General features: G+C 43.5%; 1 protein-coding gene across 1 annotated transcript in view; it reads right to left on the bottom strand.

Moving 5' to 3' along the window:
* Positions 1 to 20,904, bottom strand: part of LOC131753377 (protein FAM169BP-like) — an 83,658-nt gene that overhangs the window by 54,309 nt on the left and 8,445 nt on the right. Inside the window, 2 exon segments of the mRNA XM_067030711.1 lie at positions 9,423 to 9,447; positions 9,449 to 9,550. Of these exon segments, the coding sequence (XP_066886812.1) occupies positions 9,423 to 9,447; positions 9,449 to 9,523 (100 nt within the window). The 5' untranslated portion in view covers positions 9,524 to 9,550.

Raw genomic sequence — 20,904 nt, 5'->3', positions numbered from 1 at the left:
ATTGAATCTCAGAACACATTTAATCTGAATAGACATTTTCCAAAGACATACAGATGGCCAACAGCTACATAAAAAAGTGTTCTACATCACTAATCATCAGGGAAATGGAAACCAAAACCACAATGAAATATCACTTCACATCTGTTAGAATGGTTATTATCAAAAAGACAAGAGATAGCAAGTGTTGGTGAGGATGTAGAGAAAATGGAACCTTTATGCACTATTGGTGGAAATGCAAGTTGGTGCAACCATTGTGAAAAACAGTATGGAGGTCCCTTAAGTTTTTTTAAATAGAACTACCCCATGATTCAGAAATCCCACTTCTGGGTATTTATCTGAAGAAAACAAAAACACTGACTTTAAAAGATATATGCATATATATCTACACAAAAACCTGTATAAGAATTTTCAAAGCAGCATTACTCATAATAGCCAAAAGGTGGAAACAACCCAAATGTCCATCAATCGGTAAATCGATAAACAAAATGTGGCAAATCCATACAATGGAATAGTATTCAGCCATAAAAATAAATGAAGTACTGAAACATGCTTCAGAATGGATGATTCCTGAAGGCATTATGCAATGAAGGAAGCCAGACACACAAGTCCACATACTCCATGATTCCATTCATAGGAAATGTCCAGAACAGGCAAATCTATAGAAATGGAAGAGATTGCCTAAGGCTGAGGAGGATTGGGAAGTGGGGTTGGTTTCTTTTAGGGGTAAAGAAAATTAAGTGTGGTGACAGACGCACAACTCTGTGAATATACTAAAAATCACTGAATTGTATGCTTTAAATGGGTAATTGTATGATATGTGAATTACAGCTCCATAAAACTGTTTGTTTACATATATATAATGGGAATAATAGTAGTCCTTCCTGTGGGTTCAAAACATTGGAGGACAGAGCCATGTCTTGATAACAAGTTTGTGATAAAAGCCCAGGGGCCAGGCATGCATGGTAATGAGCTGTCAGCTAGAGGTGAGTCAGCCTTGGGCCGGTTCTAAGGAAATGCCAAGGTAAACTGAGGCTAACTTTGTGGAAACAGAATGTCCAAGAAAATTGAGGAATGCTCTCACCAGCCACCACTCTCCTCTCACGGTTCTCTAGGGCGCATTTCTCAGATGGCTTCTGGAGACCTTGTTAAAGGACAGATTCTGCCTCAGCGGGTCTAGGTGGGACGCAAGTGCCTGCATTTCTAACAAGCTTCCCGGTGCCATCTCGCTGCTGGGCCACAGGCCACACCCCTCAGTAGGAAGACAGGAAACTGAAGCTCAGAGGTGCTAAGTAACTTAACCCAGGCCACCCACTCATAAAGGGCAAAAGATTTCAACTCAGGTTTACTTGACTCCAAAACCCAGCTTCTTTCCACCAGACCACCCATGACGTGGTATCTGCACACCATGTTCCAAAAGAAGCCAGATCTGAAAGAAGGATCCGGGATGTGATGGGCTCTGGAGCCCAGAACAAAGGAGGAACAGCTAGAGAATGAGAAACGTGTCAGTGATCTTAAAAGAAAACTCAGGAAACATGGCAGCTGGACTCAAGCCTAGGAAGATCTGCCCTGTGGAGCAGCCATGCCCACTTACCTGGATGGCCCCTGTGGGGTCACTAGGCCAATGAGGAGACACACGAGCATATCAGTTTGGGCTCCTTAAGAAGAACGTTCTAATAGAGCTGTCCCATAACAGACCAGGCTCTCCCAGACTAGAAGCCGGTGCCCCAGACAACACCTCATGATTCTGATATATCTCTATACTACCTTCTTAGCCCTACCATAAAAGAGGCATCATTTGCTATGATTATAAAAATAAATCTTACTATAATAAATCTTTAAAGTCTAGCTAAGGGTGCTCAGCTGGGAGACCTATTTTCTTTCCTTTTTTTTTTAAAGGAGATTAACAAGTGTTAGCTAAGTGTTAAAGCCGTATTAGTAGGAAACAGAATCTCTTTCCTTGATATATTTTAAATTGAAATAAAATTCAAAAGATCATCCTTTTTCTCCTCCTGAAATTCATCTGTACCACCTAAAATCATCTTGGAAAGCACTGGACCTAATGATCTAAACACTCTTTCGACTGTGAGCTTCTGGATCCTTGTCTCCCTTCTCTAAAGCTAAATAGCCCTAGTTTCCTCAAGCCTTGTTCAAATGGTTTCAAGCCCTCTCAACCCCCCCGCCCCCCGCCGGTTGCTCTCCACGGATAAGCACCAGTTTGTTTCAGCTGCATCCTGAGCAGCAACCAAAGAGAATGGGGCTGTAATTGAGCTGGAACATTATGCTTCCATTAAGGCAGCCCCAGGTTCCATCTGCTTTCCAGCAGCCCACTGCAATGTCCAGCCTCACTGCACTTCCAAGGATGAGGACTGCCACCTGTTTCTTTTTATCCAGGTGGTGTAGAGGTACATCCTCCCCAGCCCATTCTTGATCTCTGGCTGCTTTTGGATGGACTGCATGCCATTATCCAATGAGGCAGTTTTTGATTAGTAAAAAGAACAATGGTATTACCGTTAGAGTGGTTCAAAAACAGACTAGATTGCCCTAGTGTGGTGTTACCTTCCTCTCCATGAGGTTTGCAAGCAGAATCCATCAAGGAGGCAATTCAGCTGCCAAAGTTTGGCCAGCAGTTGACAAGAAGGCCTCCCATTCTAAAACCCTGTGCTTCTATAACACAGCACTCAAAGACAGAGAAGAACATGCAAAAGTGCATCATGATGGAAGAATACTTCTAATTTCACGCCTACTCTCTGCCCTAGATGGTCCAAAGCATCAGATTTTCTGCCACAAATCATTTCATCCTCACAACTACCTTGTGAAGTAGCTAAGATGCCCCCATTTTGCAAATGACCAAACTGAGACTCAGAGAGGCCCAATCACTTACCTGGGTCACTCAGTCAGTTGTCAGAGCCAGGATGCCAAGTCTGTTGAATCTGATGCCAAAGTCCAGGTTCATCAATTCTATTCTGCAGGTCCCGGGAAGAAATGAGAGAAGCAAAAGGCCATCAGTTGATGGGAATCTGGAATGCCAGGATAAGCAGTTTTGATTTAATACAGGAGGTAAGAAAAGACTACTTTTTTGATGAGGGGAGTTATATTTTTAATTTTTGTAAACACTTGAGTTCAGTTAACAGTTTAAAAATAAGGAATAGTAAAACAAGGGGAAATTTTAAAAAAGATAGGGCCGTGGGGAGGTACAAAACAACTAAGGAAGGGAGGTTCTTGGCAGCCTTCGGCTGTGCGTCTTCGGCTGTGTCCCCTCGGTGACAGAAACCAGCCACTGATTAGAGAAACAGTCAAGCATGAGCCCCACAGGGAACAGCCAGACAGAACGAGGGCACGTACTTCACAAACCACCTTCACGGAAGGCACATCCCCAGTTTCTTACAGGGGAAAGCTGGACAGCTGCATTGCAGGCAGACCTCATTTTACTATGCTTCACTTTACTGCACTTCACTTTATTGCATTTTTTTGCAAATCGAAAGTTTGTGGCAGCCCTATGTCGGGGTCATTTTCCCAACAGCAATTGCTCACTTTACATCTTTGTGTCACATTTTGGTCATTCTCTCAATATTTCAAACTCTTTCATTATTATTACATTTGTTATGATGATCTGTGATCAGTGATTTTTGATGTTACTATTACAAAAAGATTACTATGACTTGCTGAAGGCTCAGATGATGGTCAGCTTTTTTAGCAATAAAGTATTTTTAATTAAGGTGTGTACATTGTTTTCTAAGACATAATGCTACTGCACACTTAACAGACTACAGTATAGGGTAAATATAACTTTTCTATGCACTGAGAAACCAAAGAATTCGTGTGACTCTCTTTATTGCGATATTCGTTTTACTGCAGTGGTCTGGAACCTGCGCAACGTCTGAGGTCTGCCTGAACTCACATCCTCACGGTAGCCCGCCAGGAATATTAACTACTTGCCACCGGGGAATTCACACTCCAGGATGTTTGTCATTTGCTCACAGGGTTATTGGAAGTTACTATGATGGATTCAATCAGCTTACCAATAATGAACTCATACACGGGCTTATCAAACAGCTCTGATCCCTTTAGCTTCCATCTAACCACACATACACACAAACACAAGGCCTTCACAAATATAATTGGAAAATTATAAAGGAACCAGGGACAGCCTTCTCAATGGTCACAGCTAAGCACATGACTGAAGTGGCACATGTGTCAAAGCTGTGAAGAGGCTCTATGGTACCATCGGCTGCTTCAGAGTCCACATGTTTCAAGCCACATGAGGTGCATTTACGTATTGTGCCTGCTTCAAAATACCAGACTAAAGAGCATGAGGTGTGAATAACACCTGAGCGCTTTTTGGAAATCACGCAAAATTGCAGCAACCATCATAGAGCCCCAGCAGCAGGAAAACATTTGGAAACTTTATTTAAAGCTCTATGAAATATAAAGAAAGGTCCGGAGTGAGATTTCTTTGAGCTTATGAATATTTATTATAATACATTCTTGAAAACAATCAAAAAATTAGGCACAATAGAAATAGGAAACAGATTTATAAGAGTCAGTCATACATTTACATTTTGCAAATTGCAGTTAAAGACCTATAAAACAGAATATTGTTAAATGCCAAAAAAAAGGCAGAGGAGAGGGCTGCTGATATTTGGACATTTTCTTAAAACTGGCAAATGATATTTTCAGAGTTTTTTTGACAATCTGTTTCCCAAGGAGTGCACATCCTGTTACTTTCACTAACCTGGTGCCAGCTGGAGTCGCAAACTCAAGGCAATGTCAAAGGCCTGGGGTTATCATAGTCCCTTTGTTCAACCAGGGCTTGACCTGACAGGAATAGGAGACGTCCTGAACCTTGACCAGAAAGCTCTCACACACAGCTCAGCCACCCCCAGCCCTGGAGCGAGGAGGAGTTTTCGCCAACATGCCCAAAACTCCCAGACAGCTAGCTAAGCACACTCGTGTCTCAGGATTAGTAACAAGAGAAGCGTTAACAACAGTCTACATGGTGAATAACGTTCCCCAGTTAAGGAGGTCACCTTGGGCTTTGTGACACCCATCGAACAGGGCATCCTCTGACTACAAACCCCAGATGGACATGCGGCGTTTAAGGCAAAAGTCCATCTCCAGGAGAGCTGGAAAGCTGAAGGAGGCCCCTTTGCAAATTGTAGTTAAAGACCCATAACCCCAAACTTTCACCAGACACCACAACATTGAAAGAGAGCTAACTCACTAAGCGTTTGTTTTTTTAATTTCTTATTAGGAAAGCACTATATGGGAATTGTAGGAAATCTGTAAAACACATTAAAGCATAATAAAGGAGTAAATTTCTAAATAGGATTGAATTTGAATTGGGACTCCCTTGAGGTCAGAGATGAGTTTGCTTCCAGCTCACTGGTGGCCTGGGCTCCAGGTGGACTGATAGGCTGGAACCCTCTCCAACCTCACACTGGTCACTGCCCATAGCCCCAGACCCCTGCCCTATATGTCACTGAGCACAGCCATCCACGTGTGATCAGAGCACTCACTCCAAGAAGCTGAAACTGGTCAAAAACAGGCTCTTCATAATGCAGAGGGAGAATAAATGAGTTACAGATTACACAAATTTCACCACCAGAAACAAAACCCCACCAGATAATCACCTTGCAAAAATCCCCTAGCCTACACCAGCTGACCATCAGAGGCCTCATTTCCTCATCTGTCTGGCAGGGATAAGAATGGTCCCTGGGCTTCGCTGGGCTACGGTGACACTCCAACAAAAGGGCTCCATCCTGTGCACACAATGTTATTAATAAGAACAGTAAGTGCTACACTTAAAAGCAGCTCTGAATACTGCCGCTATGGGCAAGAAGGTGTCTGGTGTCTTCAATACAAAAATCAATATGTGTGTCAATAAACAGAAATCATAATGCCTTACCAGATCTCTAAAAGCTGAAAATAAATCAGTTCTGCCTTGATGTCCTTCTAAGTCCAGCCGAAGAGTACAACCATCATTTCTGAGGTTTTTTATTCCATTCGTTGTAAACAAATCAGAATCCTTGTTTATTAAATTGATTAATAATTACCAACCTGTCTTTGTGTCCTGGGGATTAACCAAGACCAAGATTTTATGTTGAGGCTCATCACAGTGCACAGGGCAAAAGCAAACAGACGAAGCTTCAAGTTTAACCTGAAAAAATGTAAAATCACCATTTTGTTCTGTCACCACAGTAAGGGCACAAGAAATTGCTTAACAATTAAATTAGCACAATATTCACTGAAAGAACACTGTTGCACAGAAGTTAATTTGACAGGATGGGGCTTCCCTGGTGGCACAGTGGTTAAGAATCTGCCTGCCAATGCAGGGAACACGGGTTCAAGCCCTGGTCCAGGAAGATCTCACGTGCCGCGGAGCAACTAAGCCCGTGCGCCACAACTACTGAGCCTGCGCTCTAGAGCCCATGAGCCACAACTACTAAAGCCCTTGTGCCTAGAGCCCGTGCTCCGCAACAAGAGAAGCCACCGCGATGAGAAGCCTGTGCACCACAATGGAGACCCAACACAGCCAAAAATAAACTAATTAAAAATAAATAAAATTTTTTTTTTAATTGACAGGATGGAGGCAACATGAAAACGGAAACCTTACCCACTCTGAGCCAAACACGAGGGCAATCTGACAACAGCCCTTCCTCTATCTCCCACCCAGCAAACCTGCTCTTCCCTTGCTCACCTGTCTATCCAAGTAATGACTGAACATTTCCTCAGCTGACCCCCTTGCGGTCTCTCCTTCCATTCACTTCCTGCCCCAGCAGCCTTCCCCACCCGAATCCCCGTCAGGCCTCCTCCTGCCAAAGCAAAAGGCCACATCCCAACCTCAGGCTGCACCTGCCAAGCCGACCTCAACTGTCCCCCTGCAGCCACTCAACGCAAACAGCCTAGACAAGCGTGCGTCCACCCGCAATGCCACTCAGGCTGCCTGCTGCCCTGGCTCGGATCCCTGCAAGCAGCCTCAAGAAACCCACACCCTCTCTGGGCCCTGCAGTCTCAGCTCTGGCTCTGAGGCAGCCCCAGGGTGAAGATCCTCGGTGCCCAGCACCTGTTTGTTCATGACCATAAGGAATACCAAGCAGCACATGCAGGGTCTCTGATGCTGGGCTGCCCCAGAGCCTTCTCTCAAGCACCCACTTGCCAAGTTCTGTTCCCGGCCATCGAACCCACCGGCCTCAGCTCCCAAAGCAAATGGACAACACACTCCACTCCAAAGTCTGTTTTGAAAACCAAGGAGAGTTTAAGAAAATGAGAAAAGGATGTGATGGCTGAGCGAGGCAGGCAGGCTGCTTGTAAAAGTTTACAGCAGGCCTCCTTGGTTTCAGAGAATTGTTTCTTAACAAATCCTGAGACCCATAAACATCTTGGTGGCTCCCAGTCTTCAAGTCACCTTAACGAAGAGTCCCCAGCTGGCTCCCCATGGTGGCTATATGAAGCACGATTCACCCATCAGACGGCCGTTACAAGGCCATTAAAAACAATATGTACAAAGCATTGTATCAACATAGAAAGATGCTTCTTAAGGACAATATTGTACTCCGAGTGTGATCTGAATGTTAAAAAAGCATGCCCAGAAATAAAATCCAATGGAAACACATCAAAATGTTCATAGCAATTAACATGGGTGATTTTATTTTCTCTGTCCTTGGCTATAGTTCTCAAATTGTATACACTGAGCATATACTGTTCTATAACCAAGAAAAATCAGTAAGTATTATTGTATTTTCAATATGATAAGACAGTTTCAAGACTGAAAACAGTTAATTATGAAAAGAAAAGACTTTGAGGAGGACCAGAGGGATGTGGTGTGGTACATCCTTGTCTTTTTTGTTCATTTGTTTAAAAAAATTTCTCTGGTTTCAAAAAGAAAAGTTAAATTTGCTAAAAGCAATGAGAAGGTCCATCATCATCGCAAATCAGACTATTTCAAAACCTGCTAAATGGGAGGAAACTGCTACCATTTCTTAATTAATTGCTAAAATGGTAGGAAACCAAATGATTATTTTCAGGACTCTTTTTTTAGAAGGGAGAGAAGCAAATAGGTAGAAAGACATTTCAGCATTTCTATCACATTAAAACAACATAATTTTAGGAACTGTCTTATTTTATTATGTTTTTTCTAATAACACTAAAATTATTCACTCTGTGAGCATACTACATGTGGGGGGTTTTGTTGTTATTAAGTGACGTAATCCATAAATAAATGTGAAATAAAATCAGATAGATGACTGAAACTGCACCCTAAAGTACTTCAGCGCTAACTCTTGTATTTCACCACACTTCTCAGATTACCTAGCATTCCCCCCACTACTCCGTCCAACAACCCTTCAGCCCACCAACCCCGCAGTTCCCCAAGAGAGTAAGCCCCTAGCCTTGACTGAGAGCTTGCTTGCTTTCTGGTTTATATGTCACTAGGGGGCGCTGAAAGCGTGTGAGTACAGCCATCTCCCTCCGCAGATCAACAATAAGGAATCACCCATGGGAGCTGGATTCTTCCAGGAGTTAATTACAGACTAGCATCTCCAAAATCTCAGGGAAGCCACACTATATAAACTGTACAAGCCATTGTTTTAATTAACTCTGGAACAACTTCAATACAGCAAAATAAAACCCTGTCTTCCTCAACCAACTTTGCCTGCCAGAGAGCAATGATTTCTGTTATGAGTGAAACCTTATTCGTATAAAACAAGAAAATTTTGCCTCTTTCAACAGATCAGCCTCAAATCTGAAAAAAAAGGTAACCAATTTAGGTACAGCCCAAGATTCACATATTCTTTTTTATTTACTTCAGGAGAGGGGGGAAGGCCTTAAAAATAACACAATTATTAAATTTCACCCACAATCCCACTGTCCTAACAAATAGTTTTCATTTCTGTTTTCTTCCAGTCCATATTCAAAATTCAATCTTATCATTGCTAAAAAGCGTAGCTGATATAACTTCATTCCAAGTCAGAAACTTTTAGGACTAAGTCAAACCTTAGAGACTACAGGTCAGTCAATCCCCTCATTTACAAATGGGAAAACTGAGGCCAGTCAGGCAATACACACAGCATCTCATTTAATTCTCATAACACCAATATGAAGTAAGCACTGTTACTGTCCCAACTTCTGAGATGAGACTGGCAAGAGCAGAGAGGTAAAGACACTTACTCAAGGTCACACAGCTATTAAGTGGTACACATGGGATTCACAGCAGGCTATTTGGCTGACTGCTTTATAGAACTGGACTTATCCTCAAGACCTCAGAATCCCAATCCAGGATTCTTTTTGCTTCTCAAAGTGGAATTATTCTAGTATTCACTCCAGAAGGATTTGTTTTTAATCTGTAATGCTCTTTCACTAACATTCTCCTTTTTAATAATTTAGATTTTACAGAACTCTCCACCAATGAGGAAGATCACACATACCTGCTCCCCAGTAGGAAGAGAGAAAACCTCTGGTGAGGGCCGTGCTCCTTCCCCAAGAGTGGCACAGTAAGCCAGAGCCGCTTACCAATTACCAGGGTCATCTTCCAAAATATCCACTGGGTAAATGCCTGCTCGGGGGAAAAAGAAGGCAAGAAATGACATGAGCTTTCCTCTATCATTGAAATAAAAGTCACTTATTTCTTGAATATCAAAAGAAAAAAGCAGCCAATTGAAACTTGCTTTAAAAATTATCGTCACGTATTTTTTTTAAGTGAAAAAGAAAAGAGCAGTGGAGCAGCAGGAACCAAAAGAAAACAGAAGACATTCCTGATGGTGGGGTTGGCACCAACCCCAAGGAGACATGAGGTTCAATGTGAACCCTCTTAGACCACTGCAGAAACTTCCTTTCATACCCCTTAACTATCAATGGTTTCCCAAGTATTTTCTAGTAGTGTCCTCCACTACGGACGGCCACATGTACAAACAGGTACCCTGAGAGCTGACCCCAGCTGCTTAGACCCTTGCTAACTTTGACAAAATCCAGCCTGAGTTTTTAGTTTGCCAGGTTACATTTGCCACGAAGTTAAGATTTGTCAGTTCTTCTCCTTTAATTGGACTGCTTTATTGTAAGAGAGTTTAAACGTACTAGTTAGTATGAACTATAAAACTACGTGTAAACCGACATGGCCATTCAGACAGACTATTTGCACAGATTAATTTGCAAGTCATCTCCCAGCTCTACTCAGCATCTCTTTCTTATCATCGCACTTTTAGAGGAAAATTATATCCTCAAATAATCATACAAATTGAGAGTATCCAATTCAGCTTGGAAGTGGCGGTTGGTTTTTCCCTTGATATGCTGGCTCATCTCTGGCTGGCGCATCCCTGAGTGGGAGGGGGCTCTGTAGCTTCTGCCCTTCCGTGGTCCCCTCCTCTGATGCATTTCTGGGCCTCCTATGGTGGGAAGGGTGCCAAAGCAGCTATCTTCTTCTTCTCCTTCTTCTTCTCCTTCTCCTTCTCCCCCTCCCCTCCTCCTCCCCCTCCCCCTCCTCCCATCCCCCTCCTCCTCCTCCCCTCCCCCTCCTCCCCTTCCCCTTTCCCCTCCTCCTCCTCCCCCCCTCCTCCTCCTCCCCTCCTCCCCCTCCCCTCCTCCTCCTCCTCTGCCTCCTCAAGGAAGATAAGCCTGCGCATAAACACCCACTGAAATATCAGCCTCCTACTTTCTCTCAGAATCTCCATTCCTTCTGCAGCCACTTTTCAGGGGACAGAGACTGTTCTTAGCAGCAAAAAGTTTCATGTATCCAGTTCACCAAGCTTGCCTATGATGAATTTTACTGCTGTTGATTGGAGGCAGTGCCCATAGAAAACAGAGGATGTCAAGAGCAGGGGTGGACTAGGCCTCAGTCCTGCATGACCCCCTCCCCCTATCCCTGACTTTTCATGGTGAAAACGTCACCAGCACATACAGAGTGGCAAAGAGATGAGTAAATACACTCTCCCGCTATTCAATTTTTTAAGTATTTATTTGAGTGTGAAATGCATACCAAAAAATTACAACTATAAATGCACTGATTAAAATGTTTCAAATAAAGATGTGAAAAATTAACAGCCCATTCAGTGACAATGAACAGTCAATGATGAACTTGGGGGTCTCTTTCTATACAAGGTTGTGCCTCTAGGTAGCAGGGATATCCTGCTGCTCAAGGCACACACTTGTGGTGTGTGTGTGTGTGTGCATGTGTGTTCTCTCTCTATACACACACATTCAAGGAAGCCCAGGCTCCTTCTCACTGTGATGGGCCAGGAAGCCCCCAGCAACTGATCAGACACAGCCCTCAAGCTGAACCTCTACGCCCTCCCTACTCCTTACTGGGCCCTCCAGGCACACAGCTCAAAGCCGATGGATCCAAGCCAAGCCAGATGGTTCATTGCTCAGGAACCACTTCAAACCTGCCACCAAACCCTCAGCCTGCATCACCTCTCTCCAATCGTCCTGATGCTCTCAGTTCAAGGCCTCAGCACCTCACAATAACCTCTGGCCTCACCCCTTTCCATCCATCCCTCCTCCATCTGCCACCAATAAAAATATTGTAGCTATTCCCTGGCCCCAGGTGCCAGCAGGTTGCTGAGTGCTCCACACCTCTTATTTCACTGAGTCCAGCCTAACCCCAATTTACAGATGAGAAAACTGAGGCCTGAAGAGGAGACCATTTGGCTAGTCAGTGGCAACACCAGGGCATGAAGGTCTGTCTGATTTCAGAATGTGTAAAACACTCAGATGATGTTAGTGACCCCATGCAGACGGTCTCCTGTACCAAGCCTCGAAGGCCCTTTACAATCCCATGCCCCCTTCCTCTGCAGCACCCCCACTCCCCAGCTCCTTCTACCTTGCCATCACCAAGGCCCATCTCAAACTCTAGCACACCCAAGGGCCTTCCTGGAGCCCCCAAAGGCAAGGGGCTCTGTGGGTTATTGAGTCCCGTGTTCAAATCCAGCTTGGCTTAGGATGGGAACTGATACACCTTGGCCACTTCCCCTGTGCTGCAGGGCCTTACACACCTGAACTCAGCCTTTCACACTGGTCAGCAGGTAAGGCAGCCTCACCCCACCAGGAGCGTGAAGACTCCCTCCAGGCACACTGAGTGCTTGTTCTCTCCTCTCCTGGCCCCAACACCCCTCGCCAACAAAGGCCTCACCCTATGCCTTTCTCATCCTGAGCACTTCGGAAATGTGGGTGGTTGTTTAGCGGAGCTCTCTGTTCAAACTGCTATTCATCCAGTTGGTCTAGTGGCTTCCCACAGGTATGAAAAAAGATTCAGTGCACGTTCAGATAAATTAAGAAAAACATACTGGGAAGTGGGCTGCTTCAGCCCTAGGGCACCTGACTCATGCTGCATGATTCTCCCATGAAAGCAACTTCAATAGCTACCTTTCTCCAGACGCCCCCAGGAATGCCATCTTAAGGAGCAAGTAAAAATCCCACCTGGACTTTTACTCTCTGGAGCTGGCCCTGTGTCTTGAGAGAGATGTTTGCCAGAGGCAAGCTTTCAGTCCACTCCAGTGAGGTTGAGGGCTGACTGAGAACCCTTATCAATGACACCCCCCCCACACACACACACACACACCAGCTGAGACCTCTGGTGACAGGGGACTGGGAGGAAAGCGTAATCATCCACGTTTTACGGGGGGGCACAAGACCACTAGACCTAGGGTCCTCTGCCTGGTTACCCCAGGGGCTGCCACAGCTTGCCTGGCATTGGCTCTGGCCAAGTGTGGTCAGGAGAAATGCAGTGAATGTATTTTGCTCCTTCTACACCATGAAATCATTTCCCTGGCCGGGTATGCTGCTGGAGCTGTGAGAGGCCCTCAAAGAACCTGATGGACAGTATTCCCAGGGCACCCTGGCCCCTCAGGGCTCTCCTGCCTTGCAGCCCAGGGGTGGGTCCCTGGGGGTCTTCTCAACAGAAGCCCAGCAGAATCCATCAGCCCAATAGCATGAGCATGGGGGCTGCATCGGGCCTGCCTCTGGGGATAAATTAACCCTCCACGAAAAGGAATTTCCAAAGATCTCTTAAAGGTTCCCTTTTAAAACCTTTAAGCTGGGCCCGACATCTGAACCCCAGGGAAAGGGTCCCCCAAGCTGGCCGGGGAAAGGAGGAGGCTGCTCCAGCCTTTGAGGTTTTAATTCCTTCTCTTCTCTCTGGGGAAACTGCCCCATCAGAAAAGTTCGGGCAGACTCCTTACACGGAAAATGTTTGGGTTAGCTTTCTGGAAAACTGGGTGGGAGTGAAAAAAAAAAGGGAGCTGCTTAAGGCAGGAGAGGGGAGGGGGCATCCAATGCTGGCTGGCAAGGGAGACCCCCTCCCCAACCCAGGACAGACGGACGGATGGACGCGCGCACGCGCGCACACACACACACACACACACACACACACACACACACACACACACACACACGAGAGACTCCGCCTCCACTGCAGGGAGGAAGGAAGCCCCGCCCCCAGCCCCCCCCTGCCCCCCACGCCGCCAACCACAAGGGCACATTTGGGCCTTGCAGAGGGGCCCTCGAGAAGTAAACAAGTCTGGGGCGTCTTCTGCACGCGCCGGAGGCAAGCCTGGCCGCCGAGCTGCTGATGGAAGGCAGACTCGGGCAGGAGCTTCCAGATGTGAAATGCTAACAGACTTTAATGGTTTGAACCCAACAGGAAATATTTTTCCAAAGCCAAAAGAATGTAATCTTTTCAGTACAATGCAAAATGCTTTTATGAAAAATGGCACACAGTTGAAATGATAATTCATTGCAGACAGTAAAGAAATTGAAATCCCCCAACGAACCCCGATTTTAAGAATTCACTTTAAGCATAAGTTGGTTGTGGTCACCCGAAAAACAAAAGCAGAGGTCTATCTTAAAGCATTCTTCCAGGGAAAATGCTGAAATCATTCAGGATCTTTGTACCAAATCTTGAGTTTCCAGGGTACAGAATTTTTTCATTTTTGCTTTTCTTTTTCACATAAGCTATCTGGTTGTTTTCTTCACAAAGCATTTGCTTCTAAAAGGAAATTATTAGAAGAAGGAATCCTTATTATAGAAGAAATATGCTGAGGGAGGTTAAGCGCCTAATTCTGAGCTTAGCAAGAGAGCTTGGAGCCTAGTTTCTAACGGGAGAGAGGGCATCAGACAAGAAGTGTCTGAACCCAGGTGTTTTGCACACCCACCGTGGTAGGGTAGTGCCTAAAGGGAGAAGATTTCCAAATGCCACCTCAATGGCTCAGAATTCCTCACCAGGAATTCATCAGGGTCCCTGATTTCCAGTGAGGCATGCACTTCAAAGCTGCCTGCTTTAAGAAAATTCAGTATCCACAAATGCAAACTTCATCCTGACCCTCCAAAGCATTCACCACAGGATGCCTTAAGACTGAGAACTACTCTTAAAAGTATAATTACATTTAATTTTTTTTTAAGAGGGCCAAAGAATCCAAGGTTCCTGACTTCCCTTGTATCATGCATTTTCACACATATATTCCGCGGAACACTACTAGCTTCACAAGATATGCTGCGGAAGGAGGTTTCTGAGGTCAGCAAGTTTGGAAAAGGGGACCTGCTGTGACGCTCAGAGCTCACTGCTGGGGGTTCTATGTGCCTATCAGCAATCTGGACATTCAGAAACCCTGCAGCAATGAGATTTGATTAATCCAGCATTTATTTCCCAAACTTATTTAACTAGGGACCCCTGTCCCAGAACACTGATGGACAGATGACAAACAATATCTTAGAGAGGAGTGCTTTGACATAATGTCAGGGCAAGAGGACCCATCACTATCAGACAGATAGCAAATATGCAAATACCTGGAGCTCAAGGGCCACAGGCAAGGGGGCCGTGGTGTCAGCAGAACAATCCTCCACATAGAGGAGGAGGGAACAGAAGGTGAAGCAAATACACACTTGGATATTTTTGTTGGTTTTTGAAGAGCATCTGATTGCCAAAATATTCTTAGCAAAGAATTGAAAAAAAATGTTGGAAGACAGAATGTAGAAAATGTTAGAATTTCTGAGCAGATGAGCAAAGTTGTCAGGGAACGGAGGAAGCACTGGGAGAGGTCTGCAGGTGGTGGCAGGGTAGGTTTCATTACTGGTAACTGACAGGGAGCCTGTTGCTCTGTTATCACAGATTTAGTACTGGCCAACTTGCAACTTGTCATTGCCTTGGCTGAGAATAAATCACTTGTCCCAAATCTAAGATGGTAAAATATGCAGATGACTTTGTGTGCCACCCACACAAAGATTTATGTAATCCTAATTGCTTTTAATATGAAGGTCTCATAATCTGAGCATTGGTGCATCTTACCCTTAGGCAAATGATACAAAGATTAAACTGTTTTTCCCCCTGAATCATTCAAAAGGATATGAAGTGGGTCTGAAACATACTGTTCCTTTTGCATTCAAAGAGGTGTCACATTTGGGGACAAATGTGGAGCCCTATTTGGGGCAGACAGGAGGAAACAGCATCTCAAATGTCTGCTTCCTCATGAATGGTAACCGAAGAGGGGTCCTCATCTGATACAGCTGCAGGAAGCTCAGGCCCGCCTTGCCCCTGAACTTGAGCTCCTCCATCCCATGTGGTCATCATTACGGTCCCCTATTTGTCTACCCTTTACCAGAAGGAAGAGAGCTTTGGCACATACTCAGGAGAACATGGAGAGCCTGACTCTTTGTATCCTAAATTTAATTGACCAGGAACTTGTAAAAATATCAAATCCCAGTGTCAGTGACACCACCACAAGATGTGGTGGTCCTGAAGCTGGTGGGAAAAGGCTGGGCGGGGGCAGTTGGCCAGCAAGGAAGCAGAGCCCTAAACCACACAGCACATGAGAGGAAGAAAAATAACTCCTCATTACCATAATGTTTTACCCATTAGTCACAGAATAACATTTCTCAGAACTTACCCAAAAACTGTGGTTGTTAATGGACTTTATAAACTTTCATCCAGAGATCACATCCCTATATGTCCATCTATTACACTGCTAACAATAATATTTCTAAAGAGGACAAAAATTAGGTCTCTATCTGGCATGCTCAGCCCTGTGCAAAGCAACAAGGAGAGCTGAAAGTAGACTAGTCCTCAGCCTCCATGACCCAATTCTAGATTAAGCTGGTGGCCCCTGTTTAAGCACTCAGCCTCATCACCCAGACTACCCCACATGAAGAATTAATGGAGAAGAATGGGATTACCTTAAACCTAGACAATGAGTTGCTTAGGGAAAGTGTAGTTACTTCCCAATATCTGGAAATGTGTTGAGAAAACTACATTTTATAAGGGCACTGGTCTCTTCTGTGTAAAACTGAAAAGTAGATGAAGAAGTAGCTGCCGAATAGAAACGTTTGCATTCACGTTAGTACCAGCCCAGTTTTAAATTGAAGACATATAAAAGAAAGTTAACATTCTGCCTTCTGTGGATAAACCAAGTTTCTCAAGTACTAGTTGGGAGAGAAAGCATTAGAAAAATAGTGATATGTTCTCACATTAAAATGTACCCTTTTATACCTTACATTTGTACAGTGTTTTCTAGATAACAAAAGGGCTGGCACACTTCCTTGTTAGTTTGAAACTGACATCAACCCTTTGAAGTCAAGAAAGAACAAAGAACTGACCCCATTTTTCAGAAGTGGAAACATTCTCAAAAATGGAAAGTTAGTAATAGGACTAACTTCAAACCCAGATCTTAAGATTTCCAGAAGTACTTTCACCAATTTGTGTACTTACTAATTTATATTGTGTCAAGGACCACACATTGTGTACCAGCACCAAAAGGCAGCTAGCACTCAGTATAGTACTGTTTAAAATACTTGCCTTTTTAAGGCTGAATAATACTCTGCTATATACATACATACACCCCATTTTGCTTATCCATTCATCTGTTGATGTTCACTTGGATTGCTTCCACCTTTTGGCTATTGTGAATAATGCTGCCATGAATATAGATGTAGAAATATCTCTTCTAGTCCCTGCTTTCACGTCTTTTGGGGATATACCCAGAAGTGGAATTGCTGGATCATACAGTAGTTCTATGTTTAATTTTTTGAAGAATTGCCATACCCCACAGTGGCTGCACCATTCTACACCAGAAATGCACAAAGGTTCCAATTTCTCCACATTCTCACCCAACACTTGTCATTTTCAGCTTTTCTGATAACAGCCATCCAAATGGATGTGAAGTGGTATCTCACTGTGGTTTTGATTTGTATTTCCCTAATGGTTAGTGATGTTGAGCATCTTTTCACGTACTTACTGGCCATTTGTGTGTCTTTGGAAAAATGTCTATTAACTCTTTTGCCCACATATTGATAACTTTTAACAACTACTTTAAAAGTTTGTAAGAATTAGAATGACATGAAATCACAAAGAGATAAGTGGCAAGGCTGATGTGGTCTAAATGGGCTACCTACACAGGATTCATCACAGCACCTGCATCACAGGGCAGCGAATCCACCTCTGCCCACTGTCCATCTGAGCCACACTCCCAAGAAAGAGGCAGAAGCTGGGAGGCGGCAGCAGTGAAATGAGGACAGACTGAGTGTGCATTGTCATTTGTACTTTAAGGCTTGGAGGAAAAAAGTACTTTTAAAAATATATAATATATATTTTTTTTAATACAATAGTAATAGTAAAATATAATAATAGTAGTAATAGTACTGTAGTAGTGGTGGTAGTAGTAGTAGTAGTAATACCCTGAGGCTTCTGTGATACCTGCTCCCAGGGTCCCTGCCCAAGGGTGACCTCAGCTTAGACCAAGGTCTTCCTGATACCCTATGGTCCTGGAAAGAGGTCTAATCAGACCCTGATCACATTCAATACCAACACCACAGCAAAGGTTTGAAAAATCTTTCTGCCATAAAGCTATTTTATAAATGTATAATATAAAACAATTATGGTCATCATTTAGGAACTTTCCTACTATTGCCAGACACTGTGCTAAGTGCTAGTCAATACAGTGGTGAAAAAGCAGAAGTGGCCTCCGCTCTTATAGAACTTACCACTTGGGCGGGAGACATAAAAACAGTTAATACCCCCACGGCATGGAGGGAAGTGAGTGACAAGGGAGGTGGGAGACAGGACAGGATGACCAGCAAAGGTCTCTCTAAGGAGGTAACCTTTAAGCAGAAGGACTGAAGAATAAAATGTTCGCCTCATGCAGAGCAAGATCAAGAGCCACCCAGACTGAAGGAACAGCCCCTGCAGGAGGAAGAAAGGAACGGAGGGCGTCCAAGCACTCAAGGGTGGCCAGTGTGCCTGCAGCATGGCTGGCCAAAGGGAGAAGAGCAAGGTCACAGGAAGCAGCCCGACAGGGGCTAGAGTAATAGGACGCTGGCCAAGTTCCGACTTCAGGTTTCAAGAAGAATGAAGTAGGAGGATGCTGAAGGGTCCCCATTGGGGCATGATAACTGGAGTGTGTGTTTGCTGCCTCCTCAAGATCACACTGCAGCAGGAATCCGAACCAGGGGCAGTGCAAGTTGAGTCAAGTGATGATGATGGCTTAGACTAATGATGGCAGTTTAGATGATGCGAAGGAGATGGCAGGCTTGAGCTAGATGTTAGCAGTGGACATGGCAGAACCTGCTGCTAGATGGATATGTGGGGTGAGCGGCCAAGCTGACTTTCTACTTTAACCCCTCCAATTCATATAAGTCAATGAAATTCAACTAGTAGCTTTCATATTGTGACATTTATAAACTAACATTGGAAATAGTCTAATTTCTGTTAAGATCCTAGCTCTTTCCAAAGGGGGAAATTGATGAACCTGCCAACAGAAGAATAAGATGTACATTATTCAAAAATACTATTTTCCTTGAGGTATTACAAACTGAACCAGTATAAAAACACAGATGAAGCACCCACAAAATGATGCCACCTCATCAGACCTCCCCAACATCAGGCCACAAAGAGAGTGAGGTTTGGGCACGAGGGCAAGAGCTTTGGGGTCATTCAGACCTGATTTCAAAAATCTCTAACATATGATGAAATAAACTGCCACAAAAGAGCACAAACTATAGACTCAGACCCATAAAGACTGCAGATATTGAAATTATCTAATACAGAAGATAGAGATATGAAATATGTTTTAAAAACTTTAAATAGGCAATATAAAGGGCCAAGATTTTTTAAATTGCCCCATAACATTCTAGGGGGAAAGAAAGTAGAGCTTCTAGAAATTTATGTCTGAAATAGCCAATGAACAGAAAAATAGATCTGAAGAAATTACCCAAAAATGTAGCAAAGACAGACAGAACAAGTGGAAAACATGAAAGGCAGGTTAAGAGAGATGGAGAGTAGAATGATAAGGTCTACCAACAATGTAATTGAAGTTCCAGAAGGAGAAAAAATAGTAAGGAAGAGTCAAGATTTGATAAAATTTGTTTGAAATTTTTCCAGAATTAATGAAAGACACCTATCCTCTGACTTTGGGATCTCAACCAACCCCAAAGGAGGAAAATTAAAGAAAACTCCCCTCCTAAACACACTGTGGTCAAGCTGCAAAACAACAAACATTGGGTTGGCCAAAAAGTTCCTTCAGTTTTTAAGTAAAAATAAAAGACACATTTTTCATTTTCACCAAGAAATATATTGAACAACCTATACACTGTCTTGTTCCACTACCTTCTGCCATTTTTCAGGCAACTTCATAATTCCATCTTCCCAAAATTTTTTCTCATTTTGAGCAAAGAACTGTTCCAGGTACCTTTTACAGTCTTCCAGGGAACTGAAACTTTTTCCATTAAGAGAATTTTGTAAAAACCGAAATAAATGGAAATCTAAAGGTGCAGTGTCTGGTGAATACAGCAGATGAATCAGAACTTCCCAGCCAAGCTGTAACAGTTTTTGCCTGGTCATCAAAGAAACATGTGGTCTTGCGTTATCCTGATGGAAGATTATGCATTTTCTTTTGACTAATTCCAGATGCTTTTCATCGAGTGCTGATTTCAGTTGGTCTACTTGGGAGCAGTACTTGTTGGAATCAATCATTTGGTTTTCCAGAAGGAGCTCATAATAGAGGACTCCCTTCCAATCCCGCCATATACACAACATCATCTTCTCTGGATGAAGACCGACCTTTGGTGTGATTGGTGGTGGCTCATTTCACTTGCCCCACAGTCTCTTCCATTCCACGTTATTGTACAGTATCCACTTTTCATCGCCCGTCACAATTTGTTTTAAAAACCGGAATGCTTTCGTTACATTTAAGTAGAGAATCACATGTGGAAATACTGTCAAGAAGGTTTTTTTCCGCTTAACTTATGTGGAACCCAAACATCAAAGCCATTAACATAACCAGTCTGGTGCAAATGATTTTCAATTCTTGATTTGGATATTTTGAGCATGTCAGCTATCTCCCTCATGGTATAATGTTGATTATTCTCCATTAATGTCTTGATTTGATCACTATCGACTTCAATTGATCTACCCAACTCTGGAGCACCATCCAGTGAGACATTTCCAGCACGAAACTTCACCAACCACTTTTGACACGTTCAATCAGTCACAGCACCTTCTCCATACACTGCACAAATATTTTTTTGTATTTCAGTTGTTTTTACCTTTCTTGATATAATAAAGCATAATATGCTGAAAATGTTGCTTTTTTCTTCCATCTTCAATATTAAAATGGCTATACAAAAATTCACCAATTTTGATAAGTTTTTTTAAATGCATGCTGATATGACAGCTGTCACAATACAATCTAACAAAATTGTTTCAAATGAAGTTAAAGCCAACTAAGCGCTACTAGAGCCATCTTATGGAAAAAACTAAATTAACTTTTTCACCAACCCAATACAAAAAGATGACCATGAAAGCAGCCAGAAGGGAAAGACACATCCTCCCAATAGAAGGACAGCTTCACTGACAGCTGCCTTCTCAACAGCAACTGTGAAAGCCAGGAGACAATGAAGAACATTTTTAAAGTGCGAAAGGAAAATAACTTTCAC

This window comes from Kogia breviceps, chromosome 3 (assembly GCF_026419965.1).
Source record: "Kogia breviceps isolate mKogBre1 chromosome 3, mKogBre1 haplotype 1, whole genome shotgun sequence".
Classification (NCBI taxonomy): domain Eukaryota; kingdom Metazoa; phylum Chordata; class Mammalia; order Artiodactyla; family Physeteridae; genus Kogia; species Kogia breviceps.
This window is presented reverse-complemented; position numbering and strand designations above follow the sequence as displayed.